The 25,974-nt window shown below is 41.9% G+C and overlaps 1 protein-coding gene across 1 annotated transcript; it reads right to left on the reverse strand.

Moving 5' to 3' along the window:
* Positions 1-824: 824 nt before the first annotated feature.
* TOP2A (DNA topoisomerase II alpha) lies at positions 825-25,729 on the reverse strand. Its single transcript, XM_083469430.1, has 35 exons — positions 24,546-25,729; positions 22,688-22,840; positions 22,284-22,374; positions 21,932-21,995; positions 21,437-21,582; positions 20,717-20,814; positions 19,943-20,155; positions 19,582-19,755; positions 18,790-18,891; positions 18,091-18,228; positions 17,793-17,931; positions 17,228-17,385; positions 16,311-16,436; positions 15,450-15,560; positions 15,211-15,316; positions 14,008-14,117; positions 12,644-12,736; positions 11,571-11,685; positions 10,810-10,931; positions 10,318-10,466; positions 9,831-10,062; positions 9,055-9,189; positions 8,751-8,951; positions 8,437-8,632; positions 7,846-7,937; positions 7,110-7,265; positions 6,914-6,997; positions 6,361-6,558; positions 6,097-6,205; positions 5,733-5,885; positions 5,345-5,447; positions 4,647-4,711; positions 2,868-2,999; positions 1,702-1,922; positions 825-1,093 (listed from the first exon to the last, which is right to left on the reverse strand). The coding sequence occupies exons 1-35, from the start codon at positions 24,576-24,578 to the stop codon at positions 950-952; spliced, it is 4,662 nt and encodes a 1,553-aa protein (XP_083325556.1). The 5' UTR covers positions 24,579-25,729; the 3' UTR covers positions 825-949.
* Between the last annotated feature and the right edge of the window lie 245 nt (positions 25,730-25,974).

The following is a 25,974-nucleotide window of genomic DNA, read 5'->3' on the forward strand; positions in this document are numbered from 1 at the left end:
GTAAAATACTTGGATAAGGATATTGTTAATAAGCTCAGCTCAGGCTACCAATAAGTGTAGCTTATTGCAAACCACTGTCCTAAGGAATGTTACCTTAGAAAGCTGAAGTGGCAGTTTTCCAGAAAGAGATGCTCAGGCATCTGTTTCCCTTGATGTGCTATTATGAATCAATATTGGCTGCAATAAGCTAAATTGCAAAAATCCAAGACAAGACTTGGCTCCCTTAGAGATTTCTGACACAATAGAAGACACATTTGAGGCCCTGAAACTCTTTGGCACAATTAGGGTAACATTTGAGGGCTCTCCTGACAAGGATTTCAAAAATGTCCCTGGTCTGGAGCAAAGGATGACAAAGTTTCTACAACAAAATTCCATTTTTTTTGGAATGCAGGAAGTGCCAGAATGCAGCACAGCCTAATTTCTATTGAAAACACAATACACCTTAAATACCAATGGGAGAATGTTCAGCTTTAATATGGATCTAGGTAAATACCATCAGAAGTGACTGCCTCATGTTTAATAATGTGCATTAAGGCCCTGACCCAAATGGGCAAAACTAGAACATGGGGCACTTTTGCATACATGAACCTTTTGCACTGGGGAAATACAGTCGCTGGCCTGAAGTCTCTGCATCCCTGCTTGGACTGGGGATAATGGGAGTTGTAGTCTAACAACTCTAGAGTCATGGGATCCCATCTCTGGCTTAGTGTTACAAGAACATGCTGCGGTGAACTTGTGCACTCCACCTCGCCACAATGTATTTTTCTTTAGCACAGACAAAAAAACATGGTGATTCAGAAGCAGCAGAATTTCTAAGTAACGACTTCCAACAGAAATAAAATGTTTATTAAGATGAAAATGATAGTGAACAGTGTCAAATATTTACAGGGACAGACATGTTAAAACATCAAAAGGCAGACACCCCATTTTTGAACAAGGTGCTTTCAGTTCACAATAGCTCGTCGTCCGATTCCTCAAGGTACTGGACAACTTTCCTGGGTCGACCCAACCTTTCACGTGCGACAGTTGGAAAAGGTGAATCCTCACCTGAGCTTATTTCAAGGGAAAATGACTCATCAACATTCTTGGATTTCTGCAAAGGAAAAAAAAAAGTGGGCCTGGTAAGCTCTCATAGGTATTATGTGGGCTCAGGAATGGCCACAACTAGCCCCTCCTTATGGAACATGGATGCATTAATGCATCAGTTGTGGGGAAGAAAAACTTTTAAGTGCTCTACAAGCACTCTGAGAGATAGAGTGATATTCCTGGTTTATGTAGGAGAAACCACTTCAGCCACAGGCCCTAGGGCACTTCATTCCACAGCACACCAGAAATAAAACGCTACATATTTTATTAAGGGCGTGGTTTCCTTGCAGAGCACTGCAGGCTTGCCCCATGTTAACTTGTTTAGGGCACTCATAACCAGTTACCAACATATACAGATGCACTTTTAGCTAGGACTTCAAGGTGAACAAGATGGTGCGAGGCCCATGTATGGTTGATAAGAATGTTTAAATTTGTTATAGGTTATGGAGAACACCCATATCTGCCCATATGCCAAAATCGACCTCAGTGGCGCCCTAAAACTATGGCACTCCACCCCCGTTGCTCTTTCAATTCTGGCCTTTAGGTATGCCTTAAAGACACTATCCTTCTATACTTAACAAAAAAGATGGAGAACAAAAATGGGGGCAAACAAACCTTAATTGCTGTAGTTTTTTTAAGAGCTGGGCCAAAGTCAGAATCAGAGTCGTCAGAGCTAGAAACCTTCCTTTTGGCAGTTTTTTTCAACTTGGGAGGTGCACACTTTTGGGAGGCTGCTTCATCCGTGCTGGACTCCGAACTCTTAGCTGCTGTTGCCTTTCTGGGTTTTGCGGTTGACTTCTTCTTAGAGAAAGCATCCATAATAGAAGGCTGATTGCCTAAGAGCAAAAGAATCAGTGAAATCTCTGCTGTTTCTTTCCCACAAAACCCTGGATCTACCACAACGTTTTCAAGCCATTGCTTCAGAAACTCATTCCGGTAACTGTTAAGGCAGTGTTAATTGCCAACAAAGGGCTAAACTACAGTAGCTAAAACTGAAGTATAGCCACCATTTTCAAATGTCAGTCGAGGCTGGAAACAACTATGTGCTTCAACGACAGGAAAGAAACATGGCTATTTAATTGTGTGAGCAACTCCACAATGGAACAGGCTCTACTAAAAAACCTATGGAATCTTGGCTTGTTCACATTTCGGCTTATTAAGATAAGACATGGTCAGCCCAAAATGGTCACTAACTCTCCAAGAAAAAAAATATGATGTGTTAACTTCCAGGGGCAGAAGAAATGTTCAATAGAGATTTGACAGATTTCAGAATATCCCTTTTCAAGGTAACAGTTACTACTTCATTTATTTCATGAGAATTAACCATAGATAAAGGTAAGTAAAGGTACCCTTGACCATTAGGTCCAGTCATGGACGACTCTGGAGTTGAGTGCTCATCTTGCTTTACTGGCCAAGGGAGCTGGCGTTTGTCCACAGACAGCTTCCGGGTCATCTGGCCAGCATGGCGAACCAGAGCAGCGCACGGAAACGCCGTTTACCTTCCCACCAGAGCGGTACCTATTTATCTACTTGCACTTTGATGTGCTTTCGAACTGCTAGGTGGGCAGGAGAACTAACTACAGAACTAGAGTAATTGATTTGACTTTCTATTTTCCAAACCCTTAATTTCTAAGCTTATCAGTGAAACTGTGAACCTCCATCATGCAGTTTCTGCTTCCACCTATGTAGTGTAAGCCAGAACAAAACACCTTTGGGGGCACTTATAGTAATGTCACTGAATACTCACCTTTTAACATACAGACCATCAGTAGTAATCTTACCTTCAGCTACCTTTGCTGTTTTCTTGGCTGGAGCTCTCTTTTTGGGAGCAGGCTTGGCTGGCACATCAAGGGTAGCAGGCAGAGAAGAGGCTGCTGCAACTGGTTTGCCTGCATCGTAGTCCTCAACGTGAACTTGAATAAAGAAAGTCCCCACTAAGCTAACATGTACTAAACATCGTGAATTCTATACTGAAAAATTCAGTATAGAATTTTTTTGCACAGAGAACAAACCAAGCCACTTTTAAGATTGCAAATATCCACGGGCAAGGATATGAATCTCTTTAGCTCTGAAACAGGGAAGGGGAAAGACAATGCAAACATTGTAACATGATCCCAATGCCAGGCCTGCACAGCATAAGACCCATGGACTGACCCATGTCCTCTTGCTATCTCTGCACCTCCCTAAGGGAATTCCAATTACAGCCACACTGTTGGATACAAATATTGTAGTCCACGGCAATGCACCAATATAAAAATCTCATGCTAATATAATGATGGAAGCAGAGAAAAAAGTATCTGCCAGCTAGAAGTATAGCAGTTAAAAGCAGGTGCACTATAGAAAATGGCAGTTAAAATGGTAACAAAAATGGCCCCTCTGCAGAAATATGGTCCTCTTGAGTTAATAAAAATGTAAAAGTAGCCCTCAGAGTGATTTAAGATGAACATGTAGATGAACATATTCACTGCTTCCTTACAAGGGAGTAAGCCAGAGCTTTCCAAACTTTTCATGTTGGTGATACACTTTTTAGACATGCCTCATTTCATGACACAGTAATTCAGTCTTACTAGCAAACTAGAAGTTATTAAACCCCTTTCAAGCCCCAGGACAAGTGTGTGACACACCTACACACTACAGCCAACATACTAACGTGTCGTGATAAGCAGTTTGGAAAGCTCTGGAGTAAGCAAAACTACCAAATGTTCCAAAACAATGTAGCAAGATATACCTCAAGGCTTCAAAATCCTTTGTTTACAGAACTTGCAAAGAAAAGAGACCATGCAGGGAAATATCAGCACAAACATAAATATGAATGTATTAGGTAGTTCTTTTGTATGCAGATGGGATTTCCTTCTCATTTTTTAAGCCCTTGCAATCTGTCATATTACAGTAATGACCGCTGCTCTTAACCTAGGACTGCAGTGTTTTTGGCAGCTTCACACACTACAAAATCCCATTAAAACTAAAAATTAAAAGTATGCTTTTTTCAAATTCTGGTGATTCCGCACTTTTATTCTATACAATTTGAGGCTTTTAAAAAATCTTGCAGGAATTGGCCAGCAGATGCTTCTTGCATGAAGTGAGGAACAGTAAACCATGGATAGTCGAAGTAAGGCCCGGGGGCCGGATCCAGCTCAATCGCCTTCTAAAGCCAGCCCGCAGACAGTCCGGGAATCAGCATGTTTTTACATGAGTAGAATGTGTCCTTATGTTTTAAATGCACCTCTGGGTTATTTGTGGGGCATAGGAATTCGTTCACCCCCCAAAAAAAATATAATCCGCCCTCCCACAAGGTCTGAGGGACAGTGGACCGGCCCCCTGCTGAAAAAGTTTGCTGACCCCTGCAGTAAGCTATCTACTTTCAGCTGGGGGTGGAGATACAAAAATGAGAAAGTCACTTAACGGCAGTCCCATATTGCTGGTAGTCATCGTAACACCGATTTAATCACATGCAGCTATGGTATGATCTTGTTACTTTTACGCATCAGAACATTAATTTTTTAATAAAGACCGATGCCTGGCTGCGTTAACAATAGATGTTAAACTTGAGTGGTACTTACTGGAGATGGTGCTCTGTACCCCTTGTGGTTTGATGGCTTCTTTGCCTTTACGTCCCTTGGCTTTCCTAGAACACATAATACATACTATGGAGCAAATTCTCCCCATTTCCATGTGTTTGCTCCCTACGGTACAGAAATAGACTATATAGGACTGAATGGACAAATAGCATGGACTGTGTTCTTGGTATTGAAGTGACAACGCACGCTACACACCAGACACCTCTCACTTTTTCATTTCTGTTTGCTTCACCCCATTATGAAGAGCTTTGTGGTAACATGAGGTTAGTGCAAGTAGCTTGCCACCTTTTTTGTATATTTTTTATTATAATCTAACAAGATGGGAAGTGGGTGGCGCTGTGGTCTAAACCACTGAACCTAGGGCTTGCCAATTGGAATCCCCGCGACAGGGTGAGCTCCTGTTGCTTGGTCCCAGGTCCTGCCAACCAGCAGTTCAAAAGCACACCAAAGTGCAAGTAGATAAATAGGTACCGCTCTGGAGGGAAGGTAAATGGTGTTTCCATGCACTGCTCTGGTTTTGTCAAAAGCGGCTTAGTCATGTTGGCCACACGACCCAGAAAAACATCAGCTCCCTTGGCCAGTAAAGTGCAACCCCAGAGTTGTCCGCGACTGAACTGTCAGGAGTCCTTTACCTTTAACAAGAGTTACATTTTGTGTGTATTTGTGTGTACTTCACTCACATGGAAATAGTATTCTGTTCATCAGATGCAGCATTCTCAACCAATTCTTGGATGTCACCACCAGTGTCACTGAGGTTTGAATCTGACACACACTTTGCTTTTGCTGAAAGAAACGGAAGAAAATTAGGCTGCAACCTTACACATGCCAGCTCAGTACATGCTGCGGAGTTTGGCGGGACTTACTACTAGATAAATGTGTGTAGGACTGTAGCCTTAGAAAATGCTGTCAAGTAGAATCAACATTCTTAATCGCTTTTCCAAAGCTCCAAACTTTCCTTTTTTTAAAAAAATACAATTAAACCAAGGATATTTAACAAAGGCAATTTAATTATACCAAGAGTACAGCAGCAAGCAAAAGTTCCCACATCATTTTTAACCATAAACCTACCTTTTGCTGGGCAGCTTGACATGTTTTCAGGAGACAGCACAACCTCCATATCACCACCACCACCACCACTGTTGTCTGTTTCCGAGTCAGACCAAGAGTTTTTCTTTGTTTCTTTTACTGGCTTGAATGGCAGTGTGGATTGTTTCTTGGTACCTTAAGTTAAACAAATTGGCTAAATTTTAAGACAATGCATGCTCTGTCCAAAAGAAAAAAGTATTGAGCACTTAGACGATGCATCTACACCTATGCACATTATTTTTTGCCCAATACAAACATCCAAACAATCTTTAAAACCTAAATGAAGCTTAATCTACTAAAGAAAAGCTACCAAAGAAAATGAATGACACTTGTGAGCAGGTGTTACCTGGTTCTGTTTTAAATTTCTTTGCCAATCTTTGTTTAAGAGTCAATGGTTCCTTATCGCATGCTGATCCATCTTCTTCTTGAATCCCATTAGGCTCAGTTGTTTCACTCTACAGGTAAGCAAAGGGGGAAATTGGTCACTATACATACAATGGATGACAGGACAAAGGTATCAAAGAAAGTGGGAATATATACATATGCATAATACACTTTAATAGTGTGTGCACGCACACATACCCCTTAACAGAGGCTAATATTATGTTACCTTGATTTTCCTTTTTACTTTCTTCTCTGCACCTGCTTTCATCTCCTCAGTCACACGGGGGATGACCCTCCTGCCATGTGGAGAGGGCATAATCTCCTGCAGCTGCTGCTTCTGTACTTTCAGCCTTCCTCCTTTCCCTTTGGTGGCCTTGCCTGTAGTTCCAGCCATCTCATCCTGTTTTTCCTTGTTTTCTTGCTCCTAGACGGGGTAGGTAAGTAGGTAGAAAGTGGGACAAAGAACCAGAAGCAAGAATGGGCAGCATGGGGATTTTAAATCTTGGTGTAACCAAAGCCCAGTCCACCCCCCCAAAGGAAGCAAGCAAGCAAAATTGCTCATATCAGCATAGCCCAAAGGGCAACTGCCACTGGGGCAGCACTTGGCCACCGTCAGCCTCAGCAGCATTCTTTCTTGTGGGGTTTCAGATTCTTTGAGATGGCAGAACTCCTGAATGCTTACATTCTTCCCACCCTTAAGAGAGATTACTGCTATGATGGATCAAAACAGGCTGCAAACTGAATAACTGGCCAGCTACTCTTCCCCCAGAGTTACTTACTTCAAGAGCTTCAACAAAGGCAGCAAGATCTTCTCTCCATAAGTCATTAGGAGCCTTTCGTTTCAGGGTTTCCAGCTCCATTTCCTAATAAGAACCAGTGAGGAGGAATAAATATTTAGGAGAAACAGCTGAATGCGTGTTTGAGTCTTCAACAATGTCATCTCTCAAGTTTCTCCGTAACAGCTCTTTCACCTACTTTGTCACCCCTTTGCTTGCAGAGCTCATCCTTTTTTTCCTTCGTCAGGTACCAGAGAGGCATGTTCAGAAGGTAGTTAAAATCTGGTCCAGAGGCTGCAGCAGATGCAGTTTCCTTATCACTGTCTCCCTCTTCTTCATCAATCTCTTCATTGCCCTAGAATGGAGAAAGTTGATTTGTTTGCTGAGGCTGCTCGCTATCCATGGCAATGTACCTCTTGCCCAACACTTTATTTTGGACTGAGGAAAGCAGCAGTAATTGCCTGCTCTCTGAAGGGGATACTGAACTCAATAGCACCCCCCCCCCCGGCAAAGATAGAATTACCTGCCACTACATCAGCCATGTCTACTGCAATAGGGCTGCCTTTCTGCCTTAAAAAGGCCAGTCATTCTTAAGACAGTGTGAAATTCAGGATGAAGATTTATTTGGGATATTTATAAAGCACTCAGGGCAATACGCAACAGGGGAAAAACATCACACATAACTATAAACATTAATAGATATTAAAATCCTGAATTAAATATTGCCTTTTATGACTCAATATTGTAAATTTGGGATTTTTACTGTAATCTGCCCTGTGATCTTTGGCTGAAGAGCAGCACAAAAAATTAATGATACTCTCATTATTTTTGTGCTGCAGCACCTGCCATGGCAGTAGGGTTGGTGGAATCCCCTTCAAAGGACATAGAAACTGGAGAACAGATAAATTAAAAGGAAGAGATTGAAGATACACTACCTTCTGTTGAGACTCTTTCCATTTCTTTACTGGATCAGAATCATAACCCCTCTGGATAAGGACCTGTATCAATTCTTTCTTGGGTTTATTCTCTAGAAAAAAACCACACACACATTTTCAGGTCACCACATGGAATGAAACCAGTTGAACAAGCAACCAAAAATCAATAGGTATACCAATTTAGCAATCTGGGCACTCTATTAGGAAGGAGCAAGGTCAATTTGCACACCACGTAGAGAAAATCAAAATCAAATTGACTTAACTTCATTCTCCTGTCCCATTTTCAACTGCCTTATTCTCAAGGCATAGTTCATGTTTTATCACTTCAGGATTAATTTGGTTTTATTTCATTTTTTTTGGGGGGGGGTGTCCACAAATAAACATTAGTATACGGTTTATTTCAAGGTGCATCTTTTGAAAATGAAGCTTGCCTCTCTATCTGAAGCAGGTTTGAATTCTGGAAGGAGAGCCTTTTCTTCCAGTGAAAATGAATTTGCGTTTGCCTGCCCCAGCCTCAGAAGAGGAACCAGCTGCCCTACCATCTTCAAGATAAGAAGCTGCTCATGGTAAGCTCTGGCAATACCTACTTACCAATCACTATTTGGCCTTCTATTTTTTCGAGGATAAAGCGAGCCTGGTTGTTCAGTTTTGCAGATTCTGCACTCAACATCCCAACAAGCCAGTCTTTCCTTAAGCCATAATAGCGCAGCCTGAGCTCATAGAATTCCCGCAGAATATCCTCTGCAGTCTCATATTTCTTCAGGCACCCAACGTGGTCAAAGAGTACCTGGAGCAAATAGCAAAAACCCAGAAGTCTGTAACCTGCAAAACTATATGGATCATGGCTCAGAAGGCTGCATGGAGCCCCTTTGATACTTGCACTTCCCTACCCACTTATCACATACCATGTTGTTGCAGGAAAGAGAAGTCTGAAGTTTGAAGACCTTGTGTAGACCAGCAGCCTCTGCCTCCATCAGATTCTTCTCACTCATTTTTACAATGAATTTGACTGTGGTATCGGTGTGATACTCTTTGTAGTCTGTTATTAGGGGGGGAGTCTTCTCTGTGCCATTCAGCATAGGCTCCAGAACCTGTTCTTTATATACCTAAGGGTGGGGAAAGCAAGCAAGAGGTCAGTACTTTGTTTGTACCTTTCCCCCACCTCATCAGGAAGGCTCTAGGAGCATAGTAGAAAATTAAACATCTCACCTGGGTCCATGTCCGAACAGGAAGTTCAGAAATTTCAATGGTGGTCGAATCAAGAATAGACACCTCCCCGTTGACAAGGTACTGGTTTTGTCCCAGCGTATCTATTGTCCCCTTGAAATTTTTGTAACTTGGAAGCTTTAAAAAAAGAGAGGGAATTGTAACAGAGTAAGCCAAACAGCACTCAATTTTGCAGTTTATACAGTGTGCTCTGACTCCAATTCAGCAAGACCAGCTCAACTCCTTTGCAAATTTGGCCAGACAAGAGCAGCGTTGTAGGAAAAGCAGACAAGAGCAGAATTGCTGCTGGAGGGTTGTACTTGTACAGTGGACACTCGGGCTTGGGTTGGTTATGAAAGCGGCAAACCCGGAAGTATTTTTCCAGGTTTCGCTGCTCGCGCATGTGCAGAAGCGGTCCTCCAGTTGCAAATTCCTTGGGATGCAGCCACTTCCGGAACGGATCCTGTTTGCAACTGGAGGTACCACTGTAGGGAGAAAAGAGCAGGCACTGGATTTTAATGAAGAACAAGAGGGATGTCTTCAGAATGCAAAGGTTACTTATCATTTTATAATGTTCAAGACTGTGTCACTAAAACTTTCATCAAAAGGAGTAAACATTCACTGTCAACTTGCAAGGGCTGAAATCTCATGGCCCACAAATTGAGATGCTGAAGTATCATGCTAGAAAGCAGCAATCTGCCCTTGCCCCCACACATGCCAATTAGCATTTCTCTTATGATCAGTCCTATTTCACCTAGCCATCAATACATTTGCATTACCATTGGAAGTGGCTCATCTCCATCTAGCATGCGCCGAATGTTATTCACCACTTCTCGGACATCATAGTTGGGAATCTTGCATGACCAGCCAGTTCCAATGCCCTCAGCACCATTGATTAGCACCATGGGAATGATTGGAATGTACCATTCCGGCTCAACCCGTTGGTTGTCATCATACAGAAATTTCAGCACACTGTCATCCGCTGGTGGGAAAGCCAAACGTGCCAACGAGCTAGAAAAGAAAGTGGCTTGTGCTTAAAACAGTTCTGAGATAGGAATCCTGGAAACAGGAAAAGTGCCATCTTGGGAAGGATAGAGGACCATCTTGCTAAACCTCCTGCTGTAGGGCATGCTACATCAAGATTATCATGCTACATCAAGATTATCATAGTGATTAGATTTAGGAACATGTTAAAACCACCATTATATGTTTCAAAACAACCCAGCCAAAGCCAAGAAAGCAGAAGTTGGACAGTGAGTTGCTAACCTGAGCATTGTGAAGATGTATCGAGGGCTGGCACAGTCTTTCCCACCATGCAGCCTGGTGCCAAACTGGCCAATGGGCTGAAGCAGATTGAGGTTGTTGCTGCCCACAAAATTCTGAGCCAAATTGATGATGGTCATCATCAGTGAGGTCTGAAACCAAAACATAACAAACTGAAGCTGAAAGCATCTCCTTTTAAAAAGGGACAAGGCCACCATCCTGGGACTGAAGAAATAGTGCTGCAAAGGCAAGATTACACTGGCCACAAACATCGGCCAGAAGAACACAAACTGACAGAAGCTTTAAGCATTTGTGCATGCTGCTCAGACCATTTGGGACAGAGCAGGGTTGACATTTAATAACATCAATATCATTATAATCATAAAGCAACAACAAATACAAGTTTGATTATGTAAACACTGTTTGAGCAGTAGTACTGCTTCCTTGGCAGCTCATGGTTATTACTTGCCCAATCCCCACCCACATTTTAACTACCTCTCCATGGTGGTAAGACGACATCTCAGCTATTGATCCAGCCAACTGGGCAACCTTCACTTCCCGCTTGTCATTTCGTTTGAAGCATGTGAACAGAACTTTCCTCTGACCTGGTTTCAGTCCTGAAAAGAACGACAAGCAGGTTGCTTCAAGTCAAGCAATGGGCTTCTTTCCTTCGATAACCAGCACCTCTCAGTTAAGGCAAGGATGCCAGTTCAGCACTCAACAGATTCCCTGGAAACTTTCTTGATAGTTTGGTGCCTATAGACAAATGCTGCTCCCACATTTTAGTGGTTATTGATATATATATTTTAATTTTGTTTTTATTCCTATGATGAATTTTGTTTTTTACTGTACAGGCTGCTTGGATAAATTAGTAGAAAACTAGGATAAAAAACCCCAAACTCCCTCCAATGCTGCATCACTTTGAATACTTAGGTGCAAACAGAAGTGCAATAAGCTATTTTTGTTCTCTTACCACTGGTTTTCTATACACCCACCCACCTTATATCACAGCAAATAATTAAAGTAGTTTACATTTTCAAATACTGTACTCTGAATTCTGCTTCAAGCAGAAGTGTTCAAAATAAAATTATTATACTTTTACACCTGCTGTTATTATAATGTCCCTACCTGCTCAACCTGCCCTTGTTGCCTGGGTCTGCTAATAAAATAATGACAGCTATGTTTATAAGGGGAACTATGTTTGAAATAACAGGAAACTTGATCTAGATTATGAAGAAGTATAACAGATAACTTACCATCAACTAGTGAAGGGATGGATCTCTCATTGTCAGAATTTGAGAAGAGGACAAGTTCTTTGTTGATAAAATCATTGTAGGTCAGGTAATTTGTACTTTTGCCATATAAGTAAACCTACGAGTGACAAAGCAAGATTAAGTTATCAAACCTTCCAAACTGCTGCCTCTACTATAGTAGCCTTCAAGTGTCATCCCCATCATAGCACAAAGGAAACAATATACTCTGATGCAAACATATATAGGTACTGAGAACTGCTAGCAAAGGGCAGATCCAGAAATGTAGTCATCATTTGAGCTCATCACTGCTGACTCCCAAGTGAAAATGTTAACTGCCTGCATTGAGGTCTTATGTTTAATATGACAACCGCTGTGAAAAGCTTGGTCTGTGTTTAGCCCTGGCAACTGGGTATTTGTTGTTGTACAGTGATGAACATGCATGCAACAAACTCTGAGCTCAAGAGGGCACAGGAAGAAATTGCAGGAAACTTCAATTGTTATATGCTAGTGACACTTTAGCCCTTCCTCCTTTACTTTCATTCTAATCCATTACCACACCATAAAACAAGCTTCTTCCTCCTTACCGTTTCACGGAGGGGCAAAGTAACACATGGTGTTAAATGTGATAGTTTTTAAAGCAAAAACACAGATGGTGACATAATTCAACCCTCCGTCCCTTTAACCAGCTGCAATCTTAAGGAAAATCACCCCCCCAACTGTTATTTGCGTTTGGAAGCAAACTTTCATTAGCTCCAAAGCAGTGGGGGAAAAAGTGACTGCTCTATTGTCCTGCATTTTACCCACAATGCATTAACCCCCTGGCCAACTACTGAAATAATGCTTGACTGTCAAAAACCTTAGCCTTTTAAGAAGGTGCCTTATATCTAGTCTGTTCCCTCTAACCAGCAGCAGCTCTCCAGGGATCCAGGCAGAAATCTCTCTCAAGTTTCCTGCAACCTGCCAATGCTAGGGATTCATCCTGGACCTTCTGCATGTGAAGCATGTGTTTTGCCATTGAACTAGTCCTTCCCCAAACCATGTAGTGAGAATCCCATGCTGCTCTAATGGGAACTCACGTCTGGAAGGCCATGAAGCTTCCTCTCCCTTCGATCTTGCATGAAGTTTGTCAGCCACTCCTTTCGGTCATCAACCTTTTTTTTGCTAAAGGCCTAGGACATTAACAAAATGATTAACTCAGACTAGTCTGGGATGGAGTGAGAAAAAAATTGACACTTACTGAAGCCGTTTAAATTCTTCTCCGTTTCCACTAAATTACCCACAGGCTTAGGCTACCAGTCTAGAACTCTCTCTCAGAACTGGACAGTACCAAAGTCCACTAAGAGAAGTTAGTAAAGTCAAATTAATGACTGGATCCAGCTTAAATCAAGAGACATTCAAGATCAGGAATTCAAGAATATGGACAAATACAGTCAGACACCCTGGAAGGCTGTTGAGTTAGAGGGCTTATCTACATTGCAGCCAACCATAATGCAAATATGTACAGCTGTGGTAATTGATGGGGTTTCCCCTCACTTCACTGTCAATTTAACTGCCATAAAATCTTGAAGTCGATCCTCTGCCCCCCCCCCCAATGCTGGGCTATCACATGCCAGGAAGACATTCTCCAAACTTTGTTAAGTCAAGCACCACCAAGCTTTGCTGGTGTTTAATGAAGGGAAATGGCCAGATTCAGCTACCAGAAGTTTCTGAACATTTGTTTCCAGGCTATCTAAAGTGTAGTGCTCTTGTTTCTTCTAATTGACTCTGCAAGCTTCTCTGCATGAGAACTCTTCTAGTTGACATGCAAGTTTCTATTCTGCCTAGAAACAAGCAGAAGGCTCCTGATGTTTGCGATATTCCTTCAGAGAAGCTGAACAGCTGGTTTAAACTCGTTCTGTTATTCACTCAAGGTCATGCTGACTATAGTAATAGGCCAGAAGGAGCCCGGGTTTCGCCCTTTGTCTTTCCTTCTGGTGTGGTGTTCTTTACATAGCATGCTTAGTGTTAAGGTTTTAGTTTTATTATAAATTATTGTAAGTTTAAGTTAAACCTGCTGCAACTTAACTTATGGATAGTGCTAATCCAGATGTATCTGATTTGTGACCATTATGCACATTTGCCTTCAGTAGCAGGAAAGCTCTGATGGATGAAATATTAATTGCCTCTGGTCTTTTTTCTTCTTTTTGAAATCCTGCAACGTGTCTAAGTCTTTTTTACTCTAACTATATGTTAGAATCTGCTCTGGATCAATATTGAGCAGAATTCTTGATACATTTGTCCAGGGACATTTATGGATATATCAGATAGTTCCAACTTTAAAAAAGAGAAAGGCTTATTTCTGGCAGGATCACTCAACCTTTTAAAAGCAGATAATGATTACTGCCTAACTATTTTGCAGGTGTAATCCCCAAGCAACAGAGGATAGAAGCAATTTTGTTACCAGAGTAATCGCAGCATCATCTTCAGGGCCAGAATACTTGAAAGGTATTCGGTGCCTTGTCATCTCTGCAAAGTACTCTTTCGCTTCCTTTGCTGTGCTGGTACCCAGACCTAGAGAGATTAAGGACAGATAACACCACTAAGTTCCACAAATAAAACCTAGGCAACTTAAGATATTCTCCACTGCGTGTACAAGTCTCTCTCTCTATATATCTTGAAGCAAAGCACATTTACATAAATCTGGGGTGGCTAACCTTTTGCACATATTGTTGGATTCCAAACTCACATCATCCTGAGCAATGCTGGTTTGGGTTGATGGGAAACCAACATCAATTGGAGGATGACAGGTTAGCCACCCCTGAGATAAAAAACCAAACCAAAGGCTTCAGAGTTAGTATCCCATAGCTATTAGGTGCCATGCTATGCAGTTTATTTTCTTTGTATCATCTACAACTGCAGTCCAAGTCCAATATTAAAACAGTGCATCAACCCAATATGGAACATTACAAAGAGGAAGAAGAAAGCTGTTTCGAAAGAATTGCAGCAGGGAAAGTGGTTTAAGTACAATAGTGGGATTCCTTATTCAGGTATGTCTAGTGTAAGCTTATCATAGCTCTCTCCAGCAGACACAAAAGTGTTAGGTAAGTACCTTATTTGTTGAAACTTTGGCAATCAAAATGCCAGTCCATACAATATAAAAAAATATATTAGGTTTCTGGTAGACCCCCACCCCCAGGATAAGGGAGTTCCAAACAGAACACCAACTGTTTATGCTACTACAGGCGGAGACTATTTTGGATGAATCCAATTGTTGCATGACCAGCAATGTGCGGGTCCTTTTGGACAAAATGGAGGGCGAAATGGGGCAGGCTTATGTGTGCTTGGCTGACATGTGGGGGAACCCCCTCGCAAAATGGTCACTGCCTGTATAGCAAAGGGTACCAAGAGTACTTTCAGCTGACCTTGGGGTTGCTTAGGGTAAGTTAAGTGCTCCAAGATATCCCTTTCACATTCTCCGTCTTTTCTCCATAGAAACTGGAAATGTGGTTATAGATAAAGCCCTTCAATTGCTTTTTCTGCCAGAGTTTACATGGAATATTTAATGTTTCCTCGGAGGCTGTTTACTAGTCTTAACTATCTGGCAGACACCCAACAGTTCTCATATGATTCAAGTTAGCTGTGTTAAAAATAGTTTTAACCAAACCTTTGTAGTACTTGATCTTCCAGTTTTTGTGGTTAGGAGTGCTGGCTTTCCATTCTTCATATTCAGGAATGCTATAGAAAGAAATCTCCTCTTTGTTTTTGGAAACCTAGTTTGAAGTAAAAAGTAACAACGGGAAAGCATTTTAAGACCTAAGATTCTAAACAGTGGAATTTAGGGGAAATGTTCTCAACTGGCTCAAGTGGTCACTCAGGAAGGGGGTGGAGGAAGAGCAAGCTTACCTTTACAATGGGAGTAATGAACTCTTCCAGGAAACGGTGTCTCAAAAGAGATGGCCAATTATGGTGTATGAAGTTAATAAGCAAGCCTTTGATATGAGAACCATCTTGATCCTAAAGTGTTTCAGAAGACAAATTTTAGCCACTGGCAACGTGAAAGTAGAACTCAAGAGCATGCAGCACCCATCTTTTCAGTGACCAATGCTAGCCAACAACTCATTACGATACCAGTATGATCAAACACTTGGCCCTAGACTAGTTCTAACTTACTATGGTTTAGTCAAGGGACCTTCTTACATATTCAGTTGGATCTGTACATGGAAAGGATTAAATAAAGGATAGCAGGTCCAACATATCAAAAGGTGGGCTACATGATGGAACAACTCCATTGATAGGTGTTTAAAACACTCCCTTAAAGGGCCCACCTCCAGTCTTTCTTCAGGTTTCTTTTAAAGGTGCTCCATCAGACATTTGGGATATAACTAGAAGTGTGCATTTACTGTTGCTTCATTTTTTAATTTTCATAATAAAATTAACAATTAAAATTTGTTTTATTCAGAAATTTTGAGTTACAAAGCCATACAGAGGTGTGGTAACTAAAGATAAGTACTGTTCCATGCTGATAGCTTTCACCTGTGGTTCTTAGAAGCTGAGTGCAGGATAGGGACCAAAGGTGGACAAAACTACCCCAGGAGGAGCACGACATGTACCCCACCAGTGGTACTACCCCTCCACTAACACCTCATATACCCCCAACCCTCATAGTTTAACTATTTTATCAGCCCCGCATGCAAACAAAATATTTGTTTCACGGTACTGTTTCTGTTGGCAGGAGATACGCTTGCCCATGAGAAAAAGACTGACCTGATCTGTCATTATCATTATTCTCCCATAACGCAGAGTCTTTAGTGATTCTTCATCATCATAGCTCTTCTTATATTGCAGACCAACTATCTTGATAATGTTGTTGATTTCAGCATTCTCCATTATCTGAAAATGATCAGTTTTTCTCTTTAAGATTCAGCGTTATTCCAGGTCATGTGGCCAGCATGACTAAGCCGCTTGTGGTGCAACGGAACACCGAAGCCAGAGCAGCGCACAGAAACGCTGTTTACCTTCCTGCCAGAGTGGTACCTATTTATCTACTTTCACTTTTTGGTGTGCTTTCGAACTGCTATATTGGCAGGAGCTGGGACCGATCGGCAAGCCCAAGAGGCTCAGTGGTTTAGACCACAGCGCCACCCACGTCCCTAAGATTCAGTGTACAAACTATCAACTTATGGATCCTGCCTATTTAGACAGATATTGATATCTTGCTTTTAAACTTGGCTCAACCCCTTTTTGTCTAGAAGACTGATCTACAACGGGCAAGTTGGGATCCACTAGTGGGTTGTAATAGGAGCACCACTACCAGGCAAATATATAGTAAAATATTTAAAAAATGGGCCCCCAAATGTATGTTTAGTTTAAAAGTGGGTCCTGAGTCTGAAATGGTTGGAGATACCTGGTCTAGACTGCCATGGGTTACTAGCCTCAAAGTGCTTAACACATCTTAAAAGCACTTTAACCAAGCAGATTTTGCACCTCACAGCCCACTGAGTATCCACTGAGCAGAGCAGAAGTTGTCCTTGTCAACAGCTTCCATTGTGACAAGGTTTGGAAACGCAATCTCTTTCCTGTTACAATTTAGAAAACAGTTGACAGCTTTTATATACAATACCTAAAGCAAATTAAGGCCAAGTAAGATCCATGATGGAGTTTGCAAAGTACGGCCAGCTCACCTGTTTGTGGGAGGCTTCCCGAACATTCAGCAGCTTTCCACGCAGAGGAAACACTCCAAATTTGTCCCTGCCCACAACTCCAAGACCAGAAACAGCTAGAGTTTTAGCTGAATCACCTTCTGTCAGAATAAGGGTACAGCTGGTAGAATTCTTGCTCCCTGGAATGAGAATTGAGCACCTTAATCCAGACAACTCCATTTACCTATATGCTCATCCTGTTTAATCAGGACTGGCTGTCAAGTTTCTGATTGCAAGAGTAGATCTGTCTCATGTTTCAGTCAGGCACAATTAGCAAAAGCATAGAGTATTGGGCAAGACAACAGACAGCAGCTTTACCCATGATGAAAGAAAGCTCTATATGCACAGAAGAAAGGATTTAGCTCTTTTCCAAACTGCAGCTTATGTGTAAGCGAAGCTGTTAGTCCTTTCTCTCTCTAAGTCCTTAATCATCAATCAGGCCAGTTGCTACCACTGGTCAGGAATCTGGGTTCCTGTACAGAAGGGTATTTAACTTCTTAAAAGTATCAAAAGGCTTTTATGTTTGTAACCATACTGCAATACATACCAGCATCATTGGCATCATCTAGTTTAGGTATCCCTTTAATTCTGCTGTATTTTACAGAAGAACATTTCTTGTTCAGCTGAGCCTGGGCTTTAAATCTGACCCAGTTCAAAATGTTATCCACTATGCCACAACTGCTTACCTAGAAAGAAAGAAAAAGCTGTCTGCTAGAAGCAAATATGATACAGAACATAAGGCTGAAGTCTTTTTTGCTTCTCAGTTTATTTTGCACCCAATTCCAGCTCAAGACAACTCCAAAACAATTAAACAATGACAACACAATGCACCCTACAGCACTTACCCCCTTGATAAACTTTTCGCTCAACTTGCATGTTGAGCCAAAACTCTTTGCTTGAAGGGTCATGTTCTCCTTTGTTTGGGAGTCAAAAGTTGGATTTTCAATCAAGCAGTTTACAAAGACCCACATGTGATTCTTCACCTAGAATTAAAGGGAGGTGTTATAAACTACTAATGTTTAGTTTATTGGACAACCTCATCTCTCAAACTTCCCCAGCTGGAAATGTGATATGTACCCACGTTCTTAATTAAGTTGACTAACTTGGCATTTAGTAGAATCTATTCCCAGGTTATGGAAATTGTTTTCCAAAAGAAGAATAATCAAGTTTATTTAAAAAGTGATGGTGGGGAGGGGTGTGTGAAGCAAGATGCCTTCAAACAAGATGGGAGAACATGACAGAAATAACTAGCATGTAGAAAGCAGCATTTTTACCAAGTTGAGCTTCTCAGGCACAGGTAACAAAAGCTGTATCAGGTAAGTTTTATATAACAATGTTCCATTTTCTATATAACAATTAAAGGTAGTACAAGAGGTCCATCTACCTTAGCATCTAGTCATGCTTTTATTTAAGGAATTTTTCTGTTAAAACTATTGCCTAATCTGCAACTAGAATTGTAGGGTGCTGTAAGACAGCAAAGAGGCAAACTTTTGAAATGAGGTCTAAGAAGCCTAAACTTAAACAGGGAAATCTGAGATTTATACCTGGAAAGGCTTCACTGACACTCCAAGTTTGTTCCTTTTCTTTACCATATCAATGAGTTTGGTGACAAGCTGGTCAGCAACATAGTCTACGTGTCTACCACCCTATAACGAAAAGAAAATCCAAGAATTAATGAAAGTTTAAAGGAAAGCCTACCACAACATATGAGTTTGGGGAGTCTTAGAGTGTGTGCCTTGGCAAGCAGGATTTGTATTCAGCACCTTTGAAATTAGAGCTCCTGGATGGAGCCAATTCCTGTTGATCAGCCTGACTTGAGTTCAAGCTGGACTGCAAAAGAAGGAAATGATTGGAACATACTCCAAATCCTTTCCTTTGAAGGTCACTCATCTGACTTCATGGCCATGCAACAGTCACGTGACTGACAAGCGGACAGCCTCGTTAACTTGTCAAAATGGCCTAAGGGGGAAGCTCAGGATCTGGTCCACAGGTTCTCCACCCCTGCTATATTTAATTAGATAGAGGTAGATTGGCTGAGGAATAAAAGCTCCAAACTAGCTTCAAGAATGGATCTGGCCTGTAAGCTGATGGCCCCAATAATATTATGTATTTACTGTATTATGTAATACAGTAAAAACATTTACAATGCTTCTATAATAAATCAAGGAGACTTGTTAGGTTTAAGGTCTCATTTCCAAATCCAATAGCTACCATATTAGATTCTCTCCCCCCTTAAACGGATGATTTGTTTTCCTATAATTTAGCAATACTGTAACTGTTTCGCCATAAACAAGACAGATTAAACATATTCAGACTACAGAGCTGTAGCTGGTTACCTTTGTTGTAGCAATGCTATTGACGAAGCTGACTTGCTGGAAGCCCTTTTCACTCATTGTTACACAGACTTCCCACCGATTATTCACTTCTTCATAGACTACTTTCAGTAGATTGCCAGTTTCATCCACCTTGTCCTTTATATACAGATCTACATAACTGCGGAATCCGTCGATCTGTAAATGACATAGGTATGTTGCAATGTTTGCAGAAAGCTTTTACCTCATTTGTTAATGTGTTAGGTGAAGATGGGTATAGCCATCCAATTAACTCTAAAACATTTTAAGACTGGTTTCCCCAAATCCCAATCCAACACCTCATTGCCAAAAAGGGGAAGAAAAACAGTGAAAGTCATTCACTCACGAGTAGATTCTTTCCATTCAAGAAAACTTTGACACCTTTACTTGATCCTGCAATATCATAAGCTCTCCGAGACATTAGAGCCACAATATCTTTGTCCAGTGTGGTCATTTTAAATTTTGACAGATCGGGCTGGAAGGTGATGCATGTGAAGTCCTCACCATTAAAGTGCTTCAATTTCATCTCTCCAGCCGTAGACATATTATCAGTCCAAGTCTGAGGAAGAAAACAGTTTACAATTTTATGTACAGAAACAACTAGATTAATTTCTTTAGCCACAGCTGATAGTTCCTAATCAAAGAACAGCATATTTTTTTTGTGGGCTCTACTTTTAGCTTAGTCACTTTTGCAATTTTCAGTTAGGTACTGAAGATGTACAAGCACAACAGTTAAAAATGCTGACCAGCTGATGCCTGAACCTTTACAATACAGTGGTACCTCGGGTTAAGGACTTAATTCGTTCCAGAGGTCCGTTCTTAACCTGAAACTGTTCTTAACCTGAAGCACCACTTTAGCTAATGGGGCCTCCTGCTGCTGCACTGCCGGAGCCCGATTTCTCTTCTCATCCTGAAGCGAAGTTCTTAACCCGAGGTACTATTTCTGGGTTAGAGGAGTCTGTAACCTGAAGCGTATGTAACCCAAGGTACCACTGTATGTGGAGTAAATTTAGAAGTTGGTTTAATGTGCACATGCGCATGTGTCCATGTATGTACCCAATAACATTGGGCCCAGGATCTTAAAAGCGCACAATACCTATCATTACAAGGTTCCATGTACCTGCTTAAAGTGCTTCTTATATTCTCTGCATGCAGTTTCCACAGTAAATTTGGTACTGAAGATGTTGCAGAGTTTTGCTCCATAACCATTTCGGCCACCTAAAACAATGTATAAAACAAATCAAGTTACTTACACCCCATGAAGCTTTGCAGAGTTTAGGAGGTATACAGCCCAATCCTAGGCATGTTTACTCAGAAATAAGTCCCAATGAGGGCACTAGACACTTACTCCCAAGCAGGTATACACAAGGCTGCAATCTTGAAGATTTGCTTGTTGTTTCAAGTGGGATTAAAACTCAGCATTCAAACCTTAAATGGAGTGTTCCCATCTTCCAACAAGAAAGCCCACATATGTGGCCCATTTCTATATCCTTCCCTGTAATATCAGTATTGTTCTATGCCGCTAAGGGTTGGTACCATGAGGCACTTTGAAACTTCAGTTCCCTCATCTATACCTCAACTCTTGCCTTTAGCTCAACAGTAGGAAGTTAGCATAACTTGTCCAGTATACTGATTTCAGGAAACAGGGGAACTATAAAACATGGGTTACATATTTTTAAATAATGCATATTAAATCAACTCTTCTTTACCCTTCAACCACTCTTCTGCGCATAATGAAAGAGACAAAGCTGTAGTGAAGAGACAGGTTTTTCAAAAGGGCTAGTCCCTTAAGACATAATTTCCCAGCTGGTTAATATTTTCTATTAAGGTTTTCCTCTACCTGTGACTTTCTTCTCATCATCATCGTAATTGCTGGAGGTCAAAAGCTGTCCAAAAATAAGAGCCGGCACATAGACTTTCTCTACTTTGTGCTCTACAACAGGAATCCCTTTTCCGTTGTTCCACACAGAGATTGTGTTATTCTCTCTAGAAAAAGAAACACAACTCTATGAATCAGGAACACAAAAAACCTCCGTTAATGGAATTAGCTCCCTATTCTACACAAGTGTTAGTAAGCAATGACCGCCTGTCCACTGCTCCAGAAATTTCTCATCTCTAAAGACAAGATTCTTATTCGCCTTATGATTTTCAGCTGCAAACCCACTATTGGGTTTGTTTACAAATACAGAATTCAAAACTAAGCCCATCATAAATAACTGACATGAAAGTCATATTTATATACAAATTCTGCAAAAATGAGCAACAGACAACAGGGGGCAATCTAAGCCTGCAATTCTTAAAATCGTTTACTAGAAAGGTTTTGAATAGGACTTACGGGTCAATCATAACTTTGATACATGACATGTTCTTATCTCTCTGCTTGTTATCAGCAGCATTGACTGGAAAAAAATGAAAACACGAACAAAGCTTATTAGTAAAAAATGAAGTACTAAATGATATTTCTTAGCTTGGCATTAAGAACCAGTCCCAGTAATCACAAGTTAACTGCATTTGTCGTTGTGCCATTCACTACAGTACTGCAATTCCCATTTTATGGCTATGGTAGCAACTTGCTGAAGTACTGAGCTTGTGGATAAGCCAGAAAATTCCCCAAGCCAATTTAACATCAATTGCAATTCCTCTGTAATTCAATCCACTGGGACTAAAAGATGTTGCTCTCACCATACCTAGGATTTCGTCAAATATTTTATAAAGGCCAGGTACGAAGGTAACATCCCTGCAGTTCAGTCCAACATCTTCATCAAACACCCACATTTGCTGAAAAGTTAATTAAAAATAAGAAGATATTCAGTAAAAAGCAGACACTTTTACTCTGCTCATTCAGTGAGCACAAGGTCAGCATTGTCCAGTGATTCCCATAAGCCATGTGGCCTGACTGGAAGTGTCCTAAGATGCCATGATCTTGGAATACAGTTGTGGAAAAATCACCCTCTCAACTTCCCAAATTAGAACAGTCTAAGCTCTGCTTTGTGATACTAGAACTTTATTTGCAATTAGCAAAACAAAGGAATCAGAAAAGCTCCCTCTCATTCAATCCCTACCTTAACTCCCTAAACAAAAAGCTTTTTACCTGAGTCACTTGTTCCACAGAGCCAATGTAGGTATCAGGCCGAAGCAATATATGCTCCAGCTGGCTTTTCTTCTGGTATATTCTTTCAACAGATAGCCTCTTTTTTGAATCTCCATCCGTGATCTTACCCACTTTAGGGTTTGCATCTACTGGCTGAATGGAAGCAAAATGAAAACATCGTAAGTCACTGCATAAATGAGCTAATTTTGTGGGTTTCTGTAACAACAACAATGCTAGGATGGAAATAAAAATACACAAGACATGAATTTACCACCAAGCTAGTTTTGATAGAAGGAATACATCAGATACTGTAGGCATCTGTCTCAAGAGACAATGGACTGCACATTTGGGGGGGTGAAGTCAAGCTGCTGAGTTAGAAGCACTGAAGTGACCTCCGCAGGGAGCAAATCTGGTCAGTGTTTATGGAGGTCCTGGGCTGCCCAGATCACCATCACCATTTTATTTGTATGCTGCCTTTCCACAGTTAAAACAATGCTCGAGGCGGCTTACGATATGAAAAGATTTACATAATTTCAAATAAAGCAAAGTAGTCATAAAAATAAATAAAACACATTAAAAACTACATAACCAAACTGAACAATTTCCACATAAAAATATGACTAGACCCCTCTTGGTCTTGCTGATGTGGTCCAAAGGAAAACACCTGCTTGGCTGCAGGAGTTGCTGGAAGGAGGCAGACAAGGCACCATCCAGATTCCTTGGGGACTTGTGCAGGGTTTACTCCTTAGCCTTTTTGTCTCCCCAAAATATCCCGCAAGGCAGTAGAGGTTTAGGATCAGTTTTCCGTCTCCTAGAGGGGCTTCATTCCCACGCTGAGAAGCCCCATCTATCCCTCACTTCCTTCTACAGCACATGCAGAAACCACCTTCCTCCTGAGCCTGTCTACATGCAGGGGAAGTCCCCCTCACCTAGTTTAGCCAGCCCACCAAAGGTGCAAACCCTCTCCTAACATCCCATACACCTGAAACTGAGATGAGAAAGGGGATAAAATATTGTGCTCGCCTTTTACAGACAAAAGCCTGAGATTCAAGTCATCTATCTCTGAACGTCAGACTGTTTAGACAAAGAAGTTGTCGCCATGTCATGCCTGTGACATTTGGCTGGCCACTCTTAAAAAGATGAAGCTAGAATAGATGGATCTCTGATGTAATCCAGCAGAGCCATTAACAGTCTTACGTTTTGGGATGCTAATCCCCACATTCAAACGAGTTTATATTTTCTGTCTAGAAAGAAAACCTATTACATCCAGCATCAGCAATATACTGAAGCTACAAAAACACCCACAATCAAACGTTGTTGTGAATTTGGGTAGGAATTTGCCCTCCTAGATCCACAAAAATTATTGAAAAGCTCCATGAACCTCAATGAATTGAGGTTCTACACCTCCTCCCATGAGAAGCCTGTCCCCATTGTAATGTCTCTGTAGACTAGACCTCCAAACCAGTACGTATTTTTTTGAGGTTTTTTTTTTTGAGAGAGAGATAAGAAGGAACCGCGGGTCATGATGGGATTGTTGTAACACATATTAAGCTAAAATAAACACATTTTTTTAAAAAACAGGAAACAAGGGAATTGGAGGTATCTATGCGGACGGTGGGTTTTTTTTTAAGATAGAGAAGTAGTAAAATGGCTGGGATTAAGAATGAATTAGAAGGGTCCAACGCTCGAGGGCAGAGGTTAAAGGCCGCCACTAATTAAGGCCCGTTTAATTTCAATGGCGCTGTCCTGAATGAAAACCCCTCAGTCGATATTGAGTTACGTGGGGCTGGGAAGACGGTAAGAAGGCGGGTTTGTGAAATAAAGGTGTGGGATTTTTTTTGGGGGGGGGGAGACTCACCTTGAGCGGGGAAAAGGAGTCTTCTAAGTCCATGGTGGACCCAGTCGGAGCGAGAGGTGTAGAGGAAACAACAGAGCTAGCGGGGATTGTGGGGGTCGGAAGCGGCCGTTGAGAGGGGAGCAGCGGCCTAGTGCCTCAGACTTGCAGTCACCGAGCGCTGTGAACAGAGCCAACCGCCTTCCCTCAGCCAAGCGGCTGCGAATGAGGCCGGAAAAAAGGCGGCAGGAAACGCTTCACAGAGAGAGAGAGAGCGCTTTCGAAAAGCGTCGCCTCAGCCCGCTCAAACGGCCGCGACCAATCCCCGCCGGCCTGCTTTAGCTGCCGGGCCAATCGCCGTTCGGCACAGGGAAATACGGGTTAAGGAGGCGGGGAAGGAGAGTTCGCGCAGCCAATCGGAACGAAAGTCTGAGCGTTCGAACAAATGAACAAAAAAAGAAGAAGCCGAAAAACAGAACACCGCTCTTCAAAAGCACAAACTGTTATCTCCCAGGTTTAAAACCGAGGGCGGGCGCACCGCTCAGTTCCACCAATAGACGTGAGGAATGGCGTTGATGGGCGTGGTGCTGGGCCAATGAACCCGACGCCAGCGCGGGATTGAATTGCACGTTTTGTTTTGTAGGCGCTTGTTAAATGTTATCGTTCTTCTTCGTTAATCGTTTGTTAGATGTTTGCTGGCACTCAGCATGTAACAGTGCAACGATTTTTCCCCCTTTTCTCCCTCATGCATTTAAAGTCAGTGTGGCGTAGTGGACATGGTACCTGACTTGGGCCACAGTTACCTGAGGCGAACCACAAAATGGCGCCCACCGCCCTCTCCCCCCCCACCTCAAAGGAAGAAGGGGGGAAGGCGGAAAACGGAGGGAGGAGGCGAACAGTGCCTCCTATTGATCAAAAGGGAACTGTAGAGGCGGCATGGAGGGGGAGCAAATCTGGCCTTCAATGTGTGCGCCACAGCAGCAGTGGGTGATGCATTTCTTGGAGGCTGGCTCTGGTGCCCCTGTGGATCCTGCTGTCTGAGGCAGTCGCCTCACCTTGCCTCATGGGTGGGTCAGCCCTGGCCCCTGTTATTGCCTTTTGGCCTAACTTCCTGAACACCATACATATAAACTTAAGGCAAATTATTCCCACCATCATCATGATTTATGTCATGATGGACGTTTTCATGCCGTTCTGAAGTCAGTTACTGTTTTTTCCAGCTCCTTATTCACCAGTAAAGTTTGAAGCAGCCTCATTGTTAAACTTGGTAGGAAACTAAAGGTGCACCCCAAAATTTGCTTTGTATGATTCGTCTTGGTGACTGGGAAGCTGCCCTGTTGACTTCAACGAAGGAATCCTCTCCGTTCAAAACCACTGTAGTTTTCGTTTTGGAAACGCTCATTAATGTGTGGTGACCAAAAAATGAGTAACTCCGGGTATGCTAAGCTTTGGG

The sequence above is a fragment of the Podarcis liolepis genome (genome assembly GCF_965112155.1).
Source record: "Podarcis liolepis genome assembly, chromosome: 13".
Taxonomy (NCBI): Eukaryota; Metazoa; Chordata; class Lepidosauria; order Squamata; family Lacertidae; genus Podarcis; species Podarcis liolepis.